Here is a 15,195-nt window from a genome sequence, read left to right as displayed (position 1 = left end):
AAACAAAAAAGTTGTAGTACTTATACTTTCCTGAGGGAGCATGTCCCCAGAGTCCCAGACTCCCTTGCCTGTTCAGCAGAATAATAGGATTGAGCCTTACTACCACTTTCACCTTTATTCTTGGCCCGGATGTACATATCGGCAACATAATACAGTAGTTGTAGATAATGGTAGTTAATGCCCCTAGGTATAGGGGTGGAATTTTTCCCTATATCACACTATCACAGTAGTTCTTCTCGCAGTTCTTTGCCTGGCCATCATCAACTGCTGCAAAAACATTAGTCTCGTCCCCCAGACCCTTCCTCAAGCATGCTTATCACACAAAAATGACTTAGTTTAGCAGTGCACAAACAATTATTGACAGCTTATACTATATTAAAGTACACTTACCGCATTGTTGAACCATGTATACCACCAGAATCCACCGGATTGACAACTAACACGTGATCTATTTAGGGGAAATCTCGTGGAAAGTCCCTAATTACCTTATGCGGACATTCGTGATACGTGGTTTTAAATTGAATGGTTTAAGAATGTAACTGGATGGTGAGGCGTACTTTAATCGGCTTGACTTTAATGAGAAACTCGAGCCCCTCGTGAGAAACTACATCGCTTGAGCAACGCTTGAAGAAGTAAGAGTCAAGAATACTGAGGTACTCTATGACATATGCCGGTCTTGAATGCTAACGAAACGAGGAGTGAAGTTTGTGCAACGTGTCATATCGCCACACACTGAGTCACCGTGTTTGTGCGATAGGGTTTTTGACCTGTCCACCAGATGTTGAAAGGAAATTCATTCCACTACATGTTGAAAGGAAATTCATTCCAACTTGTGAAGTTATTGATATACTCATTGTTGGGGTCCACGGGGACATCAATGATCATTTACCAGTCAGCTGTAAGTAATGTCACAACAGAAGGAAAGGAACCATTTCCATACCCCTATGGCATACTGATTTTCTAGGTCAGTTTATGTACACTCAACCACAGAAATGTAGAACTTCGGTTGCAGGTGGAAAATAAACACCTTTTTACTCAGTTACAAGAGATTCACCAGCTGGGATAAAATGTTGAAGTGAATGTCATTAGTACCAACTTGTTCATCAGGTATTGGACAATTCCAAGTGTCCAGATTATGCAGTTGTCCTCATGTTCAAGTTTACATGTTTAGGCAAATTCCACAACATCCTATAATCTATTACTATATCAGTGTGGAATAATGCTTATATGATATTTTTTCATATTCCAGGCTTTAGGTGTATTGTATTTAACACCTGCTTGTTGGTTTTTGCAGGCCATCTGGTCATACTGGTTTATCCACTAGCAGTTGAATGTGATCATGGTACATATGTAAGTTGAGACCACGCAAGAACAAAGATACAGGTGTCATGAATTTCAGGTCAGTTACCGTTCAGAGAAATTGTATTATTACAATTGTTCTTTTTGTAGCTATCAATTATCAGTGACCAGTTTGTGATAGCGTACTTTTGTTTGACTAATGACCTAATGTTCTGGTTTACATGCTTACCCAACAGTTATGTTACTCACTTAACCTGCATATGGGATATATATTTTTTAGTTCATTTTGATTACCCATCCTTTATTGGTACAACCTGGCATATTGATTTTTTGTACATTCTCTTTTTAATTCAGTGCCTGCTGGATTGTTTTGTCAGATATCAAACAGGTGTCTTTGGTGTTGTGACCGATGTTCCAGGTCAGTTTGCATGTGTGTTTAATTTAAGGTTGACTTCAGTGCCTGCTTATTCTTTTACAGGTCTCGGTATCAAGTGTCATGAATTTCAGGTCAGTTGACGTACAGAAGAATTGTATTATTACAATTGTTGTTTTTGTAGTTATCAATTATCACTGTATACTAGTGATGTGAATTTGCAGGTCAGTCTACTCAGATGTATCGGGCATAGTGTTGATGGGTTCATACAAATTTCCAGTGTAGACTGTAGTGGCATCAAGGGTGTTAATTTCCAGGTCAGCTTACATGTTGTGATGTTAGTGATTTTTTCCTAGTACCTAGATGTTAAGTGTATTGTATTTAATGCCCACCTGTTATGTTTTTAAATTATGGTATATCAGTGTAGACAGTGCAACAGTAAGCCTTCTGTGTTGTAGTAACTATTTGTTTCATAATTATGCTTTTGTCCCGGAATGGCACAATTTTTTTGGGCAACCAGTGTGAAGTCCAGTGTTACAAACATTGTATTATGACCAAGTTGGTTGTGATAGCGTACTTTTGTTTGACTAATGTCCTAATGTTCAGGTTTGACATGCTTACCCAACAGTTATGTTATTCATTCACTTAGCCTGGGATATAATTTTTGTTCATTTTGATTATCCATGCTATTATTGATACAGCCCGGCATATTGATTTTTTGTACATTCTCTTTTAATTCAGTGCCTGCTGGATTGTGTCATCAGATATCGAAACAAGTGTTTTTGGTGTTGCGACCGATGTTCCAGGTCAGTTGCATGAGTGTTTAATTTAAGGTTAACTTCAGTACCTGCTTATTCTTTTACAGGTTTCAGTATCGTCATGCTGACATACAAGAAATCATCACTATTGTTGGAACTATTTTTAGTCAAGTCTTGATGTGATTTTGATTAACGTTGTTACACATTGTTGTATGTTTACCGTATGGCAAGAAATTTTCATGGCCATCATGAAATTTGAATATTGTGTAAGTTGTGTGGAACAACCCCAACTCATACATGGTCACTGGAAAACCACGAACCACATTCGAGTCACAACACCACGAACCATGCACATCCGAGCAATCCATTACAAAATTTTGTTGCACCATTTGTGTGTGCATAATACTTAATGAAAGCCACAACACAAGCTACATGGTACACACTACATAGAGGTGGTAACCCCTAAAGCCTTGTATTCACCTTACCAGCCTTTGTGGTTAATCTATTAAAAATTACATGTAAATAGACAATTGAAGAGTATGCTTAAAGCATCTTCGCTAGTGATTTTGTTCTTCACACCATAAGACAACTGGCGATTTATAAACGCTCGCATGGGGTGTGGCACTAAATCGAATTTAAAAGATTTTTGCTTAAAACGCCATCCCTAGGGAACTTACGGTTCAGCACGCTATCACAACTTGTTTATCAGGCATTAGAGTTTGTGTCCACGTCGTGTCTTTAAAAGTTATTGTAGGGAATAGAGGTTTGATTGAAGAAAATACGCGTATAGGCAAACCAGGATTGGATAATGTCAGTGCTAGATGGACTATATAAACACGGCTATGTTGACTGGTATAACGTGACAGTAGTTGTAACATAAGGTAGAGAAATAAAGTGAAATACGCCTATTTTTTATTTTGCGATTGTTACTTTTTTAGTTTAGCGAGGTCGCAAGAAAACTATGATGATGACGACTCCTAAAGATTTTTTTATCACGTAACGCAATACAAATCTATTGAGAGATGTTGCGTAATCTAGGGCTAATATTGCAAAACCGGCCCTACACGTAAATAACTCACAGTAGTGGCCGCGCGTCTTTTAATTTGGCGTGCGCTTTGTAGTTTCTTGGCCACGCGACTCACTACCGTGAGTCTTGATACTACACCTGTGGTGGAGATCAATAGTGCCACGCTGTGGTATATAACTGATATATACCACTTTAGTGTGGGTGTTCAAAGGCACCGCTCAGGGTTTAACTCGCATATTTCCCAGGCAAATATCAAGATATTTCCCGGGCAATATCATGGTAAAGCAGTTTGCCAATGACCGTCCAGTTCAAAGAAATGATACGCTTTGACTCATTATATTGAATGACATAGAGCTTTGTATTGTGGGACTCATTTTTGTATTGGTTTCTAAGCTGAGTTTATTTGCTAAGATAGACTAGTTGGTTGTTAGTAAAGGATAATGAAGGTGGCAAAAAATAATTGCTTGGGTGATGGTGGATATGTATTTCTACCTGCTACATATCAGCCTTTGAACAGACCACAGAACGGCAAAACTACTACTGCTACGCTGGTAACTTACAGTCCTAAGTACTTAACTTAATATAATAACTTATTTACTGTCCTAATAGCACAAAATGATAACAATACAAACGCCATCCCACAATCATAAGTTTTCTAACATTTCGCATTGAAGCATAATACCGTATTAATGATGTTTTAACATACAGATAACATTCTGGTGGTTATTAGCCCAATTTATTAAAACCACGATCAACCTTCAGATGCTACTGTATTAAACAAATGGGGTGAGTTCTCATTAGTTCTTTCACCTATTAGGTGAGTGTGCCCCAAGTGATATATAACAGCTGCTTGGTATTTACTCATATTATACACCTGCAGACCTCGGGTTTTGGGTGTATATATCAGCAAATCCCTCACAACCGTGGTATAACTATTAAATACCACGGCAAACTGTGGTATATAAGTGATACACCACGCTTTGTGGCTATGCTTACCATACATGGTATAACTTAACACATTTTACGAAATCCTTATCTAAACGGTAAACAAATCTCTAACAACAAGCACCTAAATCAACCAACAATTATTCACCTCAGTTAATAAAAGGATTTTCAAAGAAGAACTCTTGTCTCCTTTGAAGATAACTCAGTAATCGTGATTAGACTATGGTATGCATAGTATGCTTTGAAGTTTGGTCATTAATGAGGTATTTAAAATCCAACAGATACCCTTGGGTAGGTATCTAAACTGGTTAGATACCCGTGACAAACTTTTTGTCACATGCATCACGTGTTTAGTTTGATTCCAGTCACAACAGCTATCAGAAATTATCAGAGTGTGAAGAAAACATCACTGGATAATAGAGATGATTATATTCATCTAGGAAGCCTACCAGAGAGTTGTTTTAATACTAATTCGATCAGGAAGCCGCCATTATTGGCAGTGACCAGAGCCGTACGAGCCATAGTCTAAATTGGCTATCGCCCAAATCCACGGTATCTTCGCTATTTTAGAGACTTTCGGAATGGCACATAATCACCTCGGGCTTCACCCTTGATGATTATTGTACCATTCTTCAGGTCTCTAAAATAGCGAAGATACCTCGATTTGTGCAATAACCTACACATAGGTGGGTATGACACCACTAAAGGGTCTAAAACGTCTGATCCATTAAGGATTTCTACTGATTTCGATCTCTAGCAGGTACTTTTTTTTATTATTATTATTATTATTAGCACTTTACAGTGACCAGCACTGAAGGTCTGACAGCAACATACTGTTTCACTATAAATTGCTATCTATAATCGTTTCATCTACTGGGGTGTAGAATATACTAGTTATAACTCAATTACTTGGGATATGACTAATTATATGCACTCTCCCTCAAGCGTGCAGCACTCTCAGGATTCATGCGTATATTTTAGTCTTGGGAGTCTGCTGTCTGATAACTGATCATCTATGGACTGTATTGTGGATTTTACTGTGAGAGACCTGAAAGTTTCATTCTCCATTCTCCACAGGGTTACTAGACATTCGGCTTGGTATGCATGCTTCCGTATATTGAGATGTGTACCTTATATTATACCCAAACACCATAAGTCATATATTATATAGCAACATACAAAGAAAACTCTTTTGTACAATATAACACTATACTACATACCATTTCTGGTGGTTCCAAAGCAGCTAGTATGGCTTCATCAAAAACATTCTTTACTCCTTTCATAGTTACAGCTGAACATTCAACATACTTCACAGCTCCCATCTCCCTTGCCAATTCCTCTGCCATGTGAACAGTAATAGGCTTCATCTTTACCTTTGAAAGCTGCTCTAGTGTTTCTATATCATCTCTTAAGTCAATCTGTACACAAGTTTATTTACCAACCCACAGAATTATATATATATATATAGATATAGATATATAGTACTAACCTGTGTACCAACTAATAAAAATGGTGTTTTTGGACAATGGTGATTAATTTCTGGTACCCACTGTGGAATAAAACACATCCTTAATTTTTTTCCTTCTACTTGTTATAATTAGGGCTGAAACGATCATAAATTTTTAGTTTTCAAGTACTCTCTAGCATTACTGCAGTGCATTTATTATTGCTGTGACTTGAAAACACTTATGGGCTTATAAAACAGCTAAAAATAGCTATTTTTCATGAGTACTGGATCATTAATTAAAAAGTACCCATGTAAATGTTTCTGACTAGCAAAGTGCTTGAAACTGCAACTAAACATGACACAGTGTCACTTAATTCATGATGACAAATGCATCCTGTAAGTAGGATCACGTGATCTTAACAAGTACTCAAATACCAATTTTACCATCCGAGTATCAAAATCCTTAATGAGTACTTGAGTATTTGTTTTAGCCCTAATTATAATAATATCTTATTCTATGCTTTTACCTGTTCTTTAATATTCTCAAAACTAGCAGGTGACACAACTGAAAAAAGAAGCAAGAAAACATCAGTCTGAGGATAAGAGAGGGGTCTTAATCGAGGATAATCTTGTTGTCCTTAGTAAAAATTATATGAAATTAATGCATATAGCAATAATTATCATACCAGAAGTGTCAAACAATCCAAGAGTATAAGGATCTCCACCAATCATAACAGTAACTGCATAATTATCAAACACCTACAACAGTTCTGTATTACACTCTCATATAGCCTTGTAGATAAACAATGCTTACCGATGGTATATACTCTGGGTATTTATTAGAAGTGTATGATGTCAGTAATGTTGTTTTTCCTATACTGTCTCCAATAACTACACATTTAATTGCTTGCATAGTGTTGGCTCCAATTATCTATAATGAGAAACCACACCAGCTAGCCCTTGATGCATCATGTGCATTAATGCAAAGTTGTAACTAAGAACAATTTTATATAACAATTTGTTATCTCTACTAGTATCCCCCCAAAAACACCTTCGCTGTAAAAAAAGGTGCATCCCAGAAGCTACAAGTACCTGTATCCCCATGTAAAACAGCTCAGCTGTAGAAAAAGACTCCATGAAATTAACTGGTAACTGAAAGAGCTGATATCTGGAGCAGCAAAGAATCAATGTTACTACAACTAACTATGATTACCACAGTTTTTCCAAATCCATGCAAGAATACTGTGGCTGTAAAACAGGTAAATAAAAGTAACTGGAAACCAAAACAGCTGATATCTGAAATGGCCAAGAATAAAATTTATGTTTATACAACTAACTACAATTATTAATGAACTTGTAACATCAAATCTTAATTATTCAACTGTGTTCTATACATTCACCCTTGCTACATCCTAAATTAATTCTTTGTAACTCTAATTGACTGGTAATTTGGCTGCCTTTTTCAATAGTCAGAGTAGAGAAAAAAAGGTAGCCAAATTATCAGCCAATTAGAGTTTCAAAGAATTAATTTAGAATGTAGCAAGGGTGAATGTATAGATCACAGTTGAATGATTAAGATTCAATGTTACAAGTTCATTAATAAGTGTAGTTAGCTGTATCACCATAAACTTTATTCTTGGCCATTTCAGATATCAGCTGTTTTGGTTACTTTTATTTACCTGTTTACAGTCAAAGTATTCTTGCATGGATTTAGAAAAACTGTGGTAATCATAGTTAGCTGTACATAGTAACAATGATTCTTGGCCACTCCATGTATCAGCTATTTCAGTTACCAGTCAATTTCATGAAGTTTTTTTCCACAGCTGAGCTGTTTTTACATGGGGTTACAGGTACTTGTAGTTTCTTGGACATGCTTTTTTTTACAGCGAAGGTGTTTTTGAGAGATATCACTAATTTGTATTAGTTATATGATTTACAGACTCAATGATCAAGCCATGGGGGTGTATGATGAATTCTGCATTGCAAAGGTGTTGCTACCAAACCAACACAAATCTACTGATAAGTGGTGATTCAGTGAACATATCATAGATTCCTAGTAGATGTGAATTATTATTAGAACCAGGGCCAGTGGAAACTGCAATTAACTGGTCAGGCCAAGTAATGGCTACAGTCAGGGTTACCACTAAAGATGTATGCAAAACACTTATTTGTAAAGGATGCTTTTCTGGGTTATCTGGGTTAACTGTTTTATCAGAGTATAAATCTATAGCATTCATTTACTGTTTACAAAATTTTACGATATCTCATATCTGATAAATGTTTCAGACACCTTAGCTTATACTCAAAATTAAGCTGGCATAATTGGCAAGTGCCTAATTAGTTTACAGTTTACACACAGCTATAGCTATTGACTACTCTATTATGAGTAGATTTATCTTTATTGTGACACTAGCACTGGTACTTGCCCTATGTGTAGGGACCACATTACAATAACAACCAAGCATTAAACATCGCTGCCATTCATGTCCTGCAGCATGCATGGTGATATCACTTTTAATACCACCATCTTGCAAAGTATACCAAAATGATGGGAAGCATGCACTCTTGAACCTGCAGAATTACAGTAACTAAGCTAAAACTACTGTAGTAATGTGTATGTTTAACACACAGGTGTGAGTAATGTGGATGGTTCTAGTAATACCTGTCCTATTATGCAGGCTAATATTAGTATACATGTAGCACCATTTCATAATATATTGACCACAAAAGACATTAACTTAAAGGTACCTACCCTACTTAGTTATGATTCGAAAACGAACTATGTGTAGCGAAAGTGAGATCGAGATACTCTAATAGAACAGTCAGCATGCAGCTATAAATAAATTGCTTTAGCTATTCACACCATTACAAGTCACCCTGTATGGAGATCAGCTTGAAATTCACCCTGTAGAGAGTTCAGCTACAAACAAGTCACCTTGCACAGAGTTCAGCTGCAAGTAATTAAGTCACCCTGTAGAGAGCTCAGCTAGAAACAAGTCACCCTGTAACGAGATCAGCTAAAAACACATCACCCTATAGAGAGTTCAGCTACAATAAGCCACCCTGTAGAGAGTTCAGTTACAAACTTGAGAGAAGAGCTAGCTAGAAACAAGCCACCCCATAGAGAGATCAGCTAGAAATAATTTACCCTGTAGAGAGATCAGCTAGAAACAAGTCACCCTTTAGAGAGATCAGCTAGAAACTAGTCACCATCTAGAGAGTTCAGCTACATACAAATTACCCTGTTAGATCAGCTAAAAACAAGTCACCATGTAGAGAGGTCAGCTAGAAACAAGTTACCCTGAAGAATTCAGCTACAACCCTATAGAGATCAACTACAAACAAGTCACCCTGTAGAGAGATCAGCTGCAAAAAAAAATCATACTATAGCAAGATCAGCTATGACATCAGCTAGAAATAAGTTACTCTATAGAAAGATCAGCTAGAACAAAGGCACCATGTAGAAAGTTCAACTACAAACAAACACAGTTGGGATAGTTACTCCAGAAAAGTAACTAGTTACTAGCTATTATAGTTACTTTTATCCCATGTAACTTACTTACAGTTATAGATACTTTTACAATGTATCTATAGTATCTAGTTTCATAAATAAGTTACGCTTGTTTATTAAATATTGTAATATGATTATTTTGCCCAGAGTAAGGGAGAAGAGAACTATATATAATAATTATATGCACACTTTCTGATAATAACAATTCTGTAGCCATTTAAGCTCAATTTCAACTGTTATGTCTGTATACTCAAGCTGAATCATGAAGAGCAGTACAAGAAAGTGTTTACTTAATGTGGCTGTAACACAAAAATTGTGCTTTTAAAGCAAAATTACCTATATTTACTACTGTAACTTAGCTACTTTTCAGGCAGTTCTAACTAGTTACAAGTTACTAGTTACAAAGTAGTTATATTACTGGTTACTTTTAAAGTAATTAGTTACATAACTTATTACAAAGTAACTAGTTACCCCCAACTCTGCAAACAAATCACCCTGTTAGATCAGCCAGAAACAAGTCACTCTGTAGAGAGATCAGCTAAAAACAAGTCAGAGTTCAGCTACAAAAAAATCACCCTTCATAGAGATCAGCTAGAAACAAGTCACCCTGTAGCGAGTTGAACTACAAACAAAATATGCTGTAGAGAGATCAGCTACAAAAAAAGAGTCACCCTGTAGAGAGATTAGTTAGAAACAAATCACCATGTAGAGAGATTAGCTAGCACCCTGTAGAGAGATCAGCTAGAAACAAGTTACCCTGTAGAAAGTTCAGCTGCAAACAAATCATCCTGTAGAGAGTTCAGCTACAAACTAGTCACCCTGTAGAGAGATCAACTAATTTACCCTGTAAAGAGTTCAGCTACATGCAAATCATCCTGTATAGAGTTCAGCTTTAAACAAGTCATCCTGTAGAAAAATTAGCTAGAAATAAGTCACCATGTAGAGAGTTCAGCTACAAACAAATCATCCCATAGAGAGTTCAGCTACATTTTATGTGACCAGATAGAGAGTTCAGCTACATTTCAAGTCACCCAGTGGAGATCAGCTACAAACAATTATCCTGTATAAAATAAATGGCATGAAATATAATTACTGATAAAGTCAAAAATAGTTAATATTACTTTGAGTATAGTATAGAAAAATCAAGACACACGGTAGTGTGTTGTGCGGCCCAAGAAGCCGGCGCGCAACACCCTTGAGTATATAGTCTAATCTCTTTCTTTACAAACTACAACACTGACTTATTATAGCATACAGGTGTCTATCTTATACAAAAATAGTGTTAATTATCTATTGGGCTGTCTGGTTTCCTCTCTTACACTACCCCCCCCTCTTTTGAGCAGACATCTTGTATGCTTGACAACACATAGTCATTGTATCTGACTGGAGCATGCCTTTGTCGCAGTGGATATCTCCTAGAACTATTACTTGAGTTGCCATAATTGACATTGCTTTGTTCATGAGAGTGTGTATCTGGTAGACTTGGAAACTGTACAGTTTCATTATCATCTTCGTCCACTAACTGTAGTTGAGTTCCAATTGGAGTTGAAGAAGTGACATGCTCTTGGCTGCCTAGGCCGGTTTCGTTATGTGTGCTTTCATTTCTACATCTTGATCTTGTGTGCCCTGGAGGCCTTCATTGAGTCATATATTCTTTGGACAGGGTTTTAAATGATTGAAGTGCACTACCTGTCGTCTCCTTCCTCCTCTAAGAGATTAAATTCGATATGTACATTCTGACACCTTTTTCAGAACTTTGTATGGTCCTTTCCAGGGGTGAAACAGTTTCGTAGTACTATTCTTTGGTACTTTAGGGTTTAGCAACCAATCTCCCACATCGTAAGAATTGCCATGGATCTTCTTATCATATTGCTCCTTCTGACATTCATGTTCTGCTTTAAATATCTGCCGCACTGTGTCATATGCTGATACCAACTGTTTCAGCAAACAGACTGCATACGCACTGGGTGGGTGACTGTGAGTCAGTTGGAGCACTGCCATACATTACATCTGCTGGTAAACGAGCCTGTCTTCCAAACATGACGTAGAATTGCATATACATTGTGGTAGCATTTACACTACTGTTGTAAGCTATGCACACTTTGCAGATATGCTGCTCCCAATTCCACGGATGGTCTTTGCAATGTGTTGCTAGCATGTTCAACAGAGTTCTGTTAAAATGTTCTACCATGCCATCACACTGTGGATGGTAGGGTGTGGTCCTTGTTTTTTCTTATGTGAAGCAATTTGCAAACTTCCTTGATGAGTTGAGATTCAAATTGTGGACCTTGGTCAGAATGCAGCTGCTCGGGAACTGAGTATCTCATAAAAACTTCATCGACTAGGTGGTCAGCTACCGTAGATACTTCCTGATTGGGGATTGGAATGGCCTCCGTCCACCTTGTGAAGTAATCTCCCACAACCATAACATAAGAATTCTTCTGATCACGCTCTGGCAAAGGACCAAGTAAATCGACAGCCTTAATTTGGGTTGGGTAACCTGCTTGTATGGTACCTAAAGGGGCTCTCCTGGAATGAGTCAAGGACTGGCAGGTAGAGAATTCTTGGCAAGTGAGACACCAGTCTCGTGTTTCATTCCAGTAGCCAGGCCAGTAGAATCTTTCCTGGACACAACCTAAGGTTTTCTCATGCCCCAAGTGACCTCCTACAACTCCTCCATGTAGTGCATCTAACATACCTGAACGGAGCTCAGGTGGGACAACTAGTTGAAGATGATTAGAAGTATCATCTGGTCCAACAAACAGGCGGTAGAGCACACCTTTTCTAACAGTAAGCTGGTCCCATAACTGAGCAAGTCGTCAGTGTGGGAGGTTATCTGCTAGAGAAACTTGTGGAGGCTGATCCCTTTCCTTACATTGAAGGATTGGTCCAATGATTGGATCATCCAGTTGTGATGCTCGCATTTCACTTGGAGTATGTGTATTAAGGGACAGTTCTGGAAATGTCACCACATTTATTGGTAAGTGATTTTCATTGGCAAGAATTCTACACTAACAGCATGGTACTCTTGACATGGAGTCAGCATTATTATGTTGCCTACCAGGTTGATGGACTATGGTGAACTGATACTCTTGTAACTTTTGGAGCCAACAAGCAATCTGTCCTTTTGGCTGCTTGAACTTTTGAATCCATGTGAGACCACCATGATCCGTGCAAACCGTAAAAGGTTCCCCAAGAGATATGGTCAAAAGACACAACAACAGCCAGCAATTCCTTCTTTGTAACATAATAATTTCATTCTGACTTCGTCAATGTTCTACTGGCATAAGCAATCATACACTCTGCATTATCTTGGACTTGCGACAGGACAACCCCTATTCCTTTGTCACTAGCGTCAGTGTCCAGTATGAATGGTTTTGACCAGTCTGGTAAAGCAAGAATGGGAGCTGAAACTTAATGTTGTCAAAAGCTTCTTGGCAATATGGAGTCCAGTGAAACACAGAATGCTTTTCTGTAAGCTTGTGCAATGGAGCAGCTATGGATGAAAAATCCATTACAAACCATTGATAGTAGCTTGTTAACCCCAAGAACTACTGCACTTCCTTTGTTAAAGTTGGGGTAGGCCACTGCTTCACTTTATTGGACTTTTCAGGGTCAGGAGATACTCCCTGAGTAGACACAACATGTCCAAGGAAGCGTACTTCAGATTGCAACAGGTGACACTTATGTGGTTGGACCCATCTTTCTTAGGTACCAGGACAATTGGAGATGCCCAGGGGCTCTTTGATGGTGAGATTATAGCTTTCTCCCTCGGTTCTTCTAGTAGCTTCTTTACAGCTTCCTTCTGTGGTTGTGGAACTCGCCGAATATCCTGCCGTACAGGAACACCTCTAGTCTCTATCCAGTGAGTAAGAATATTTGTACGGCCTAAATCATTAGAGTTGCTAGCAAACATATGTGCATATTGTACCAGAAGTGCATGGACTTGGCTCTGTTGATGTTCAGTCAAGTTAGCTGGCATAGCTTCCATCAGCTGTTTCACAATACTTTGGTCATCCTGTTGCAGGAATGAACAGTTTAACTCTCACCAAGTGCGATGATGGCTTCTATATTATGCTCCACTAACTCTCCTGTAGCAATTCTAGTGCCCTTGTAAACTGTGATGGGTTCCGAGGTCAAGTTAAGTACCCTAATTGGGAATCTGCCTTTCTGTGGTGACACAACTGCTCTAGCAACCAGTACTGGGGGCTTTTAGATACTCGGTCCTCTACCAACCATGTATGATGTACCTGTGCAATCCATATTCACATTTCCCATTATCTCCATTTCACTGACAGGTCCAATGGTGAAGGTCTCTTCTGCAGTTATCTCTGTGTATGCAGAGACCTGCTTGCCAACACAATGGGGATCCAGTGGTATGCTATAGCCACCTGCAGATAGTTTTCCTTCTGCTAGGTCAGAATGATTTGACTCTAGAAAATCCATCCCTTGGGATGTTAATGCATTGGCCACAATAAAATTTTGATCAATTGTTAGTCCACAATGCTCCACATACAGATAAACTTAATACGGCAGATCCACGTACCTGTAAAGGGACACCATCGACACCCACAAGGCGCGTAGTCACAAGGTTCACTTTCACAGTATTACTCATACTATCCCATACTCTACCATCAATGAGAGAAACAGCTGCACCTGTATCTACTAAAAAGGATACCCAGACTCCTTTTACACACACTTTTTGTGAGTAATTAGACACACAGTTGATAGTGATGGTGTTAATGTCACTGCTCACGACTCTAGCATCTTGTTCTGTACCCTCCATTGGTTTGTTTTCATAAGGACTTATATGCTTACTAGCACACACCCTTGTGTAATGCCCAGTCTGACCACACTGGTGACATGTCACCTACTTTGGGTAATATCTGCTATTGTAATGACTTTCCTCCACGTTATTTCTAAACTTAATAACACTTTCTAACACCTCAATGCGACCAAGAAGAGTTCCGGTTACATCGCTTAATTGCTGATCAAATGTTGCTCTCAGCTGGTTGTCCAGCTGCATTACATGCACGTTGTGGTCATTACATGGTAGGTAGGTCTCAAACTCAATAACCACCAACACTGCTTCCACTACAGTCCTTGGGTGTTGTTGCCTAACGGCGAACGAAATCTGTGGGCCTACTACGTAGTTGCTCCAAATATTTGTTCAGTGCCATCATATCTCGCGCTTCCTCCTGAATGTCCGGGTAGGCCTTGTCAATTAGTAACAGCAGTGCATCCCCAAGGTCGGCCTAGTTTTTTCATCTGCGCATCTTGTCCTACTTTCTAACAGTCGTTTGTACAATTCCCTTTTACACAGGGGATCAAATTTTTGCTGAAGAGCTTCAATGGCTTGCTGATACGTTATCAATGGATTTTGTCAAGTTAGTCTCATGAGCATTGCACATGCTTTTCCAATCACGCAAACATTCAACCACTTAATTTTTTCGTTGTCACCCCATCCATTGATCAGATACATTATCAAAATGTACAACCACTCACTCAGATCTTCCTTGCCTGAGAACTTATCGGGAAGGATCAGAGGACATGATTCTGCCAATCCGTTCATCTCGTGGCTGGAATCACGTAACTGCAACATTCTAGAAAACGAAGAAACAAGACAGCGGCTCTACTGTGTAACCTCACCACCTCATGGGGTACCATCAATTCAATATTATGCCACGGTACCACGATGTTTCAGTTGCTGGTTACAGTTTGTTGGTTATGTTTCAGGTATCTGTCTTATACAAAAATAGTGTTAATTATCTATTGGCTTCCTCTCTTACAAGAAAATTCGGGGTGCCAAAGTTGAGGCCTGCTCAGCCTGAATTT

General features: G+C 38.5%; 1 protein-coding gene and 2 long non-coding RNA genes across 8 annotated transcripts in view; 2 read left to right on the top strand and 1 right to left on the bottom strand.

Moving 5' to 3' along the window:
• LOC136265226 (uncharacterized) overlaps nucleotides 1–15,195 on the bottom strand; it is a 93,956-nt gene that overhangs the window by 68,731 nt on the left and 10,030 nt on the right. For both annotated transcript variants that reach the window (XM_066060082.1, XM_066060083.1), the window contains exons 2-6: nucleotides 6,664–6,780; nucleotides 6,536–6,608; nucleotides 6,377–6,486; nucleotides 5,892–5,951; nucleotides 5,623–5,820 (exon numbers count right to left, since the gene is read on the bottom strand). In XM_066060082.1, coding sequence (XP_065916154.1) covers nucleotides 5,623–5,820; nucleotides 5,892–5,951; nucleotides 6,377–6,486; nucleotides 6,536–6,608; nucleotides 6,664–6,762 — 540 coding nt within the window. In that variant the 5' untranslated portion in view covers nucleotides 6,763–6,780. The remainder of the gene's footprint in view (nucleotides 1–5,622; nucleotides 5,821–5,891; nucleotides 5,952–6,376; nucleotides 6,487–6,535; nucleotides 6,609–6,663; nucleotides 6,781–15,195) is intronic.
• Nucleotides 505–1,702, top strand: LOC136265231 (uncharacterized). 3 transcript variants are annotated; one of them, XR_010705446.1, is made up of 5 exons: nucleotides 505–703; nucleotides 758–964; nucleotides 1,013–1,107; nucleotides 1,295–1,399; nucleotides 1,450–1,628. It is a non-coding gene; the product is annotated as an uncharacterized lncRNA (long non-coding RNA). The 3 variants fall into 3 exon arrangements; XR_010705448.1 differs by lacking the exon at nucleotides 1,450–1,628 and adding an exon at nucleotides 1,654–1,702 and having other exon boundaries at nucleotides 505–964; XR_010705445.1 differs by having other exon boundaries at nucleotides 505–964; nucleotides 1,450–1,619.
• LOC136265230 (uncharacterized) lies at nucleotides 1,722–2,724 on the top strand. Of its 3 annotated transcripts, none has more exons than XR_010705444.1 (4): nucleotides 1,722–1,806; nucleotides 1,897–1,989; nucleotides 2,414–2,478; nucleotides 2,538–2,724. It is a non-coding gene; the product is annotated as an uncharacterized lncRNA (long non-coding RNA). The 3 variants fall into 3 exon arrangements; XR_010705443.1 differs by having other exon boundaries at nucleotides 1,772–1,806; nucleotides 1,857–1,989; XR_010705442.1 differs by lacking the exon at nucleotides 1,722–1,806 and having other exon boundaries at nucleotides 1,813–1,989.

This window comes from Dysidea avara, chromosome 8, assembly GCF_963678975.1.
Source record: "Dysidea avara chromosome 8, odDysAvar1.4, whole genome shotgun sequence".
In the NCBI taxonomy this organism is placed as follows: Eukaryota; Metazoa; Porifera; class Demospongiae; order Dictyoceratida; family Dysideidae; genus Dysidea; species Dysidea avara.
This window is presented reverse-complemented; position numbering and strand designations above follow the sequence as displayed.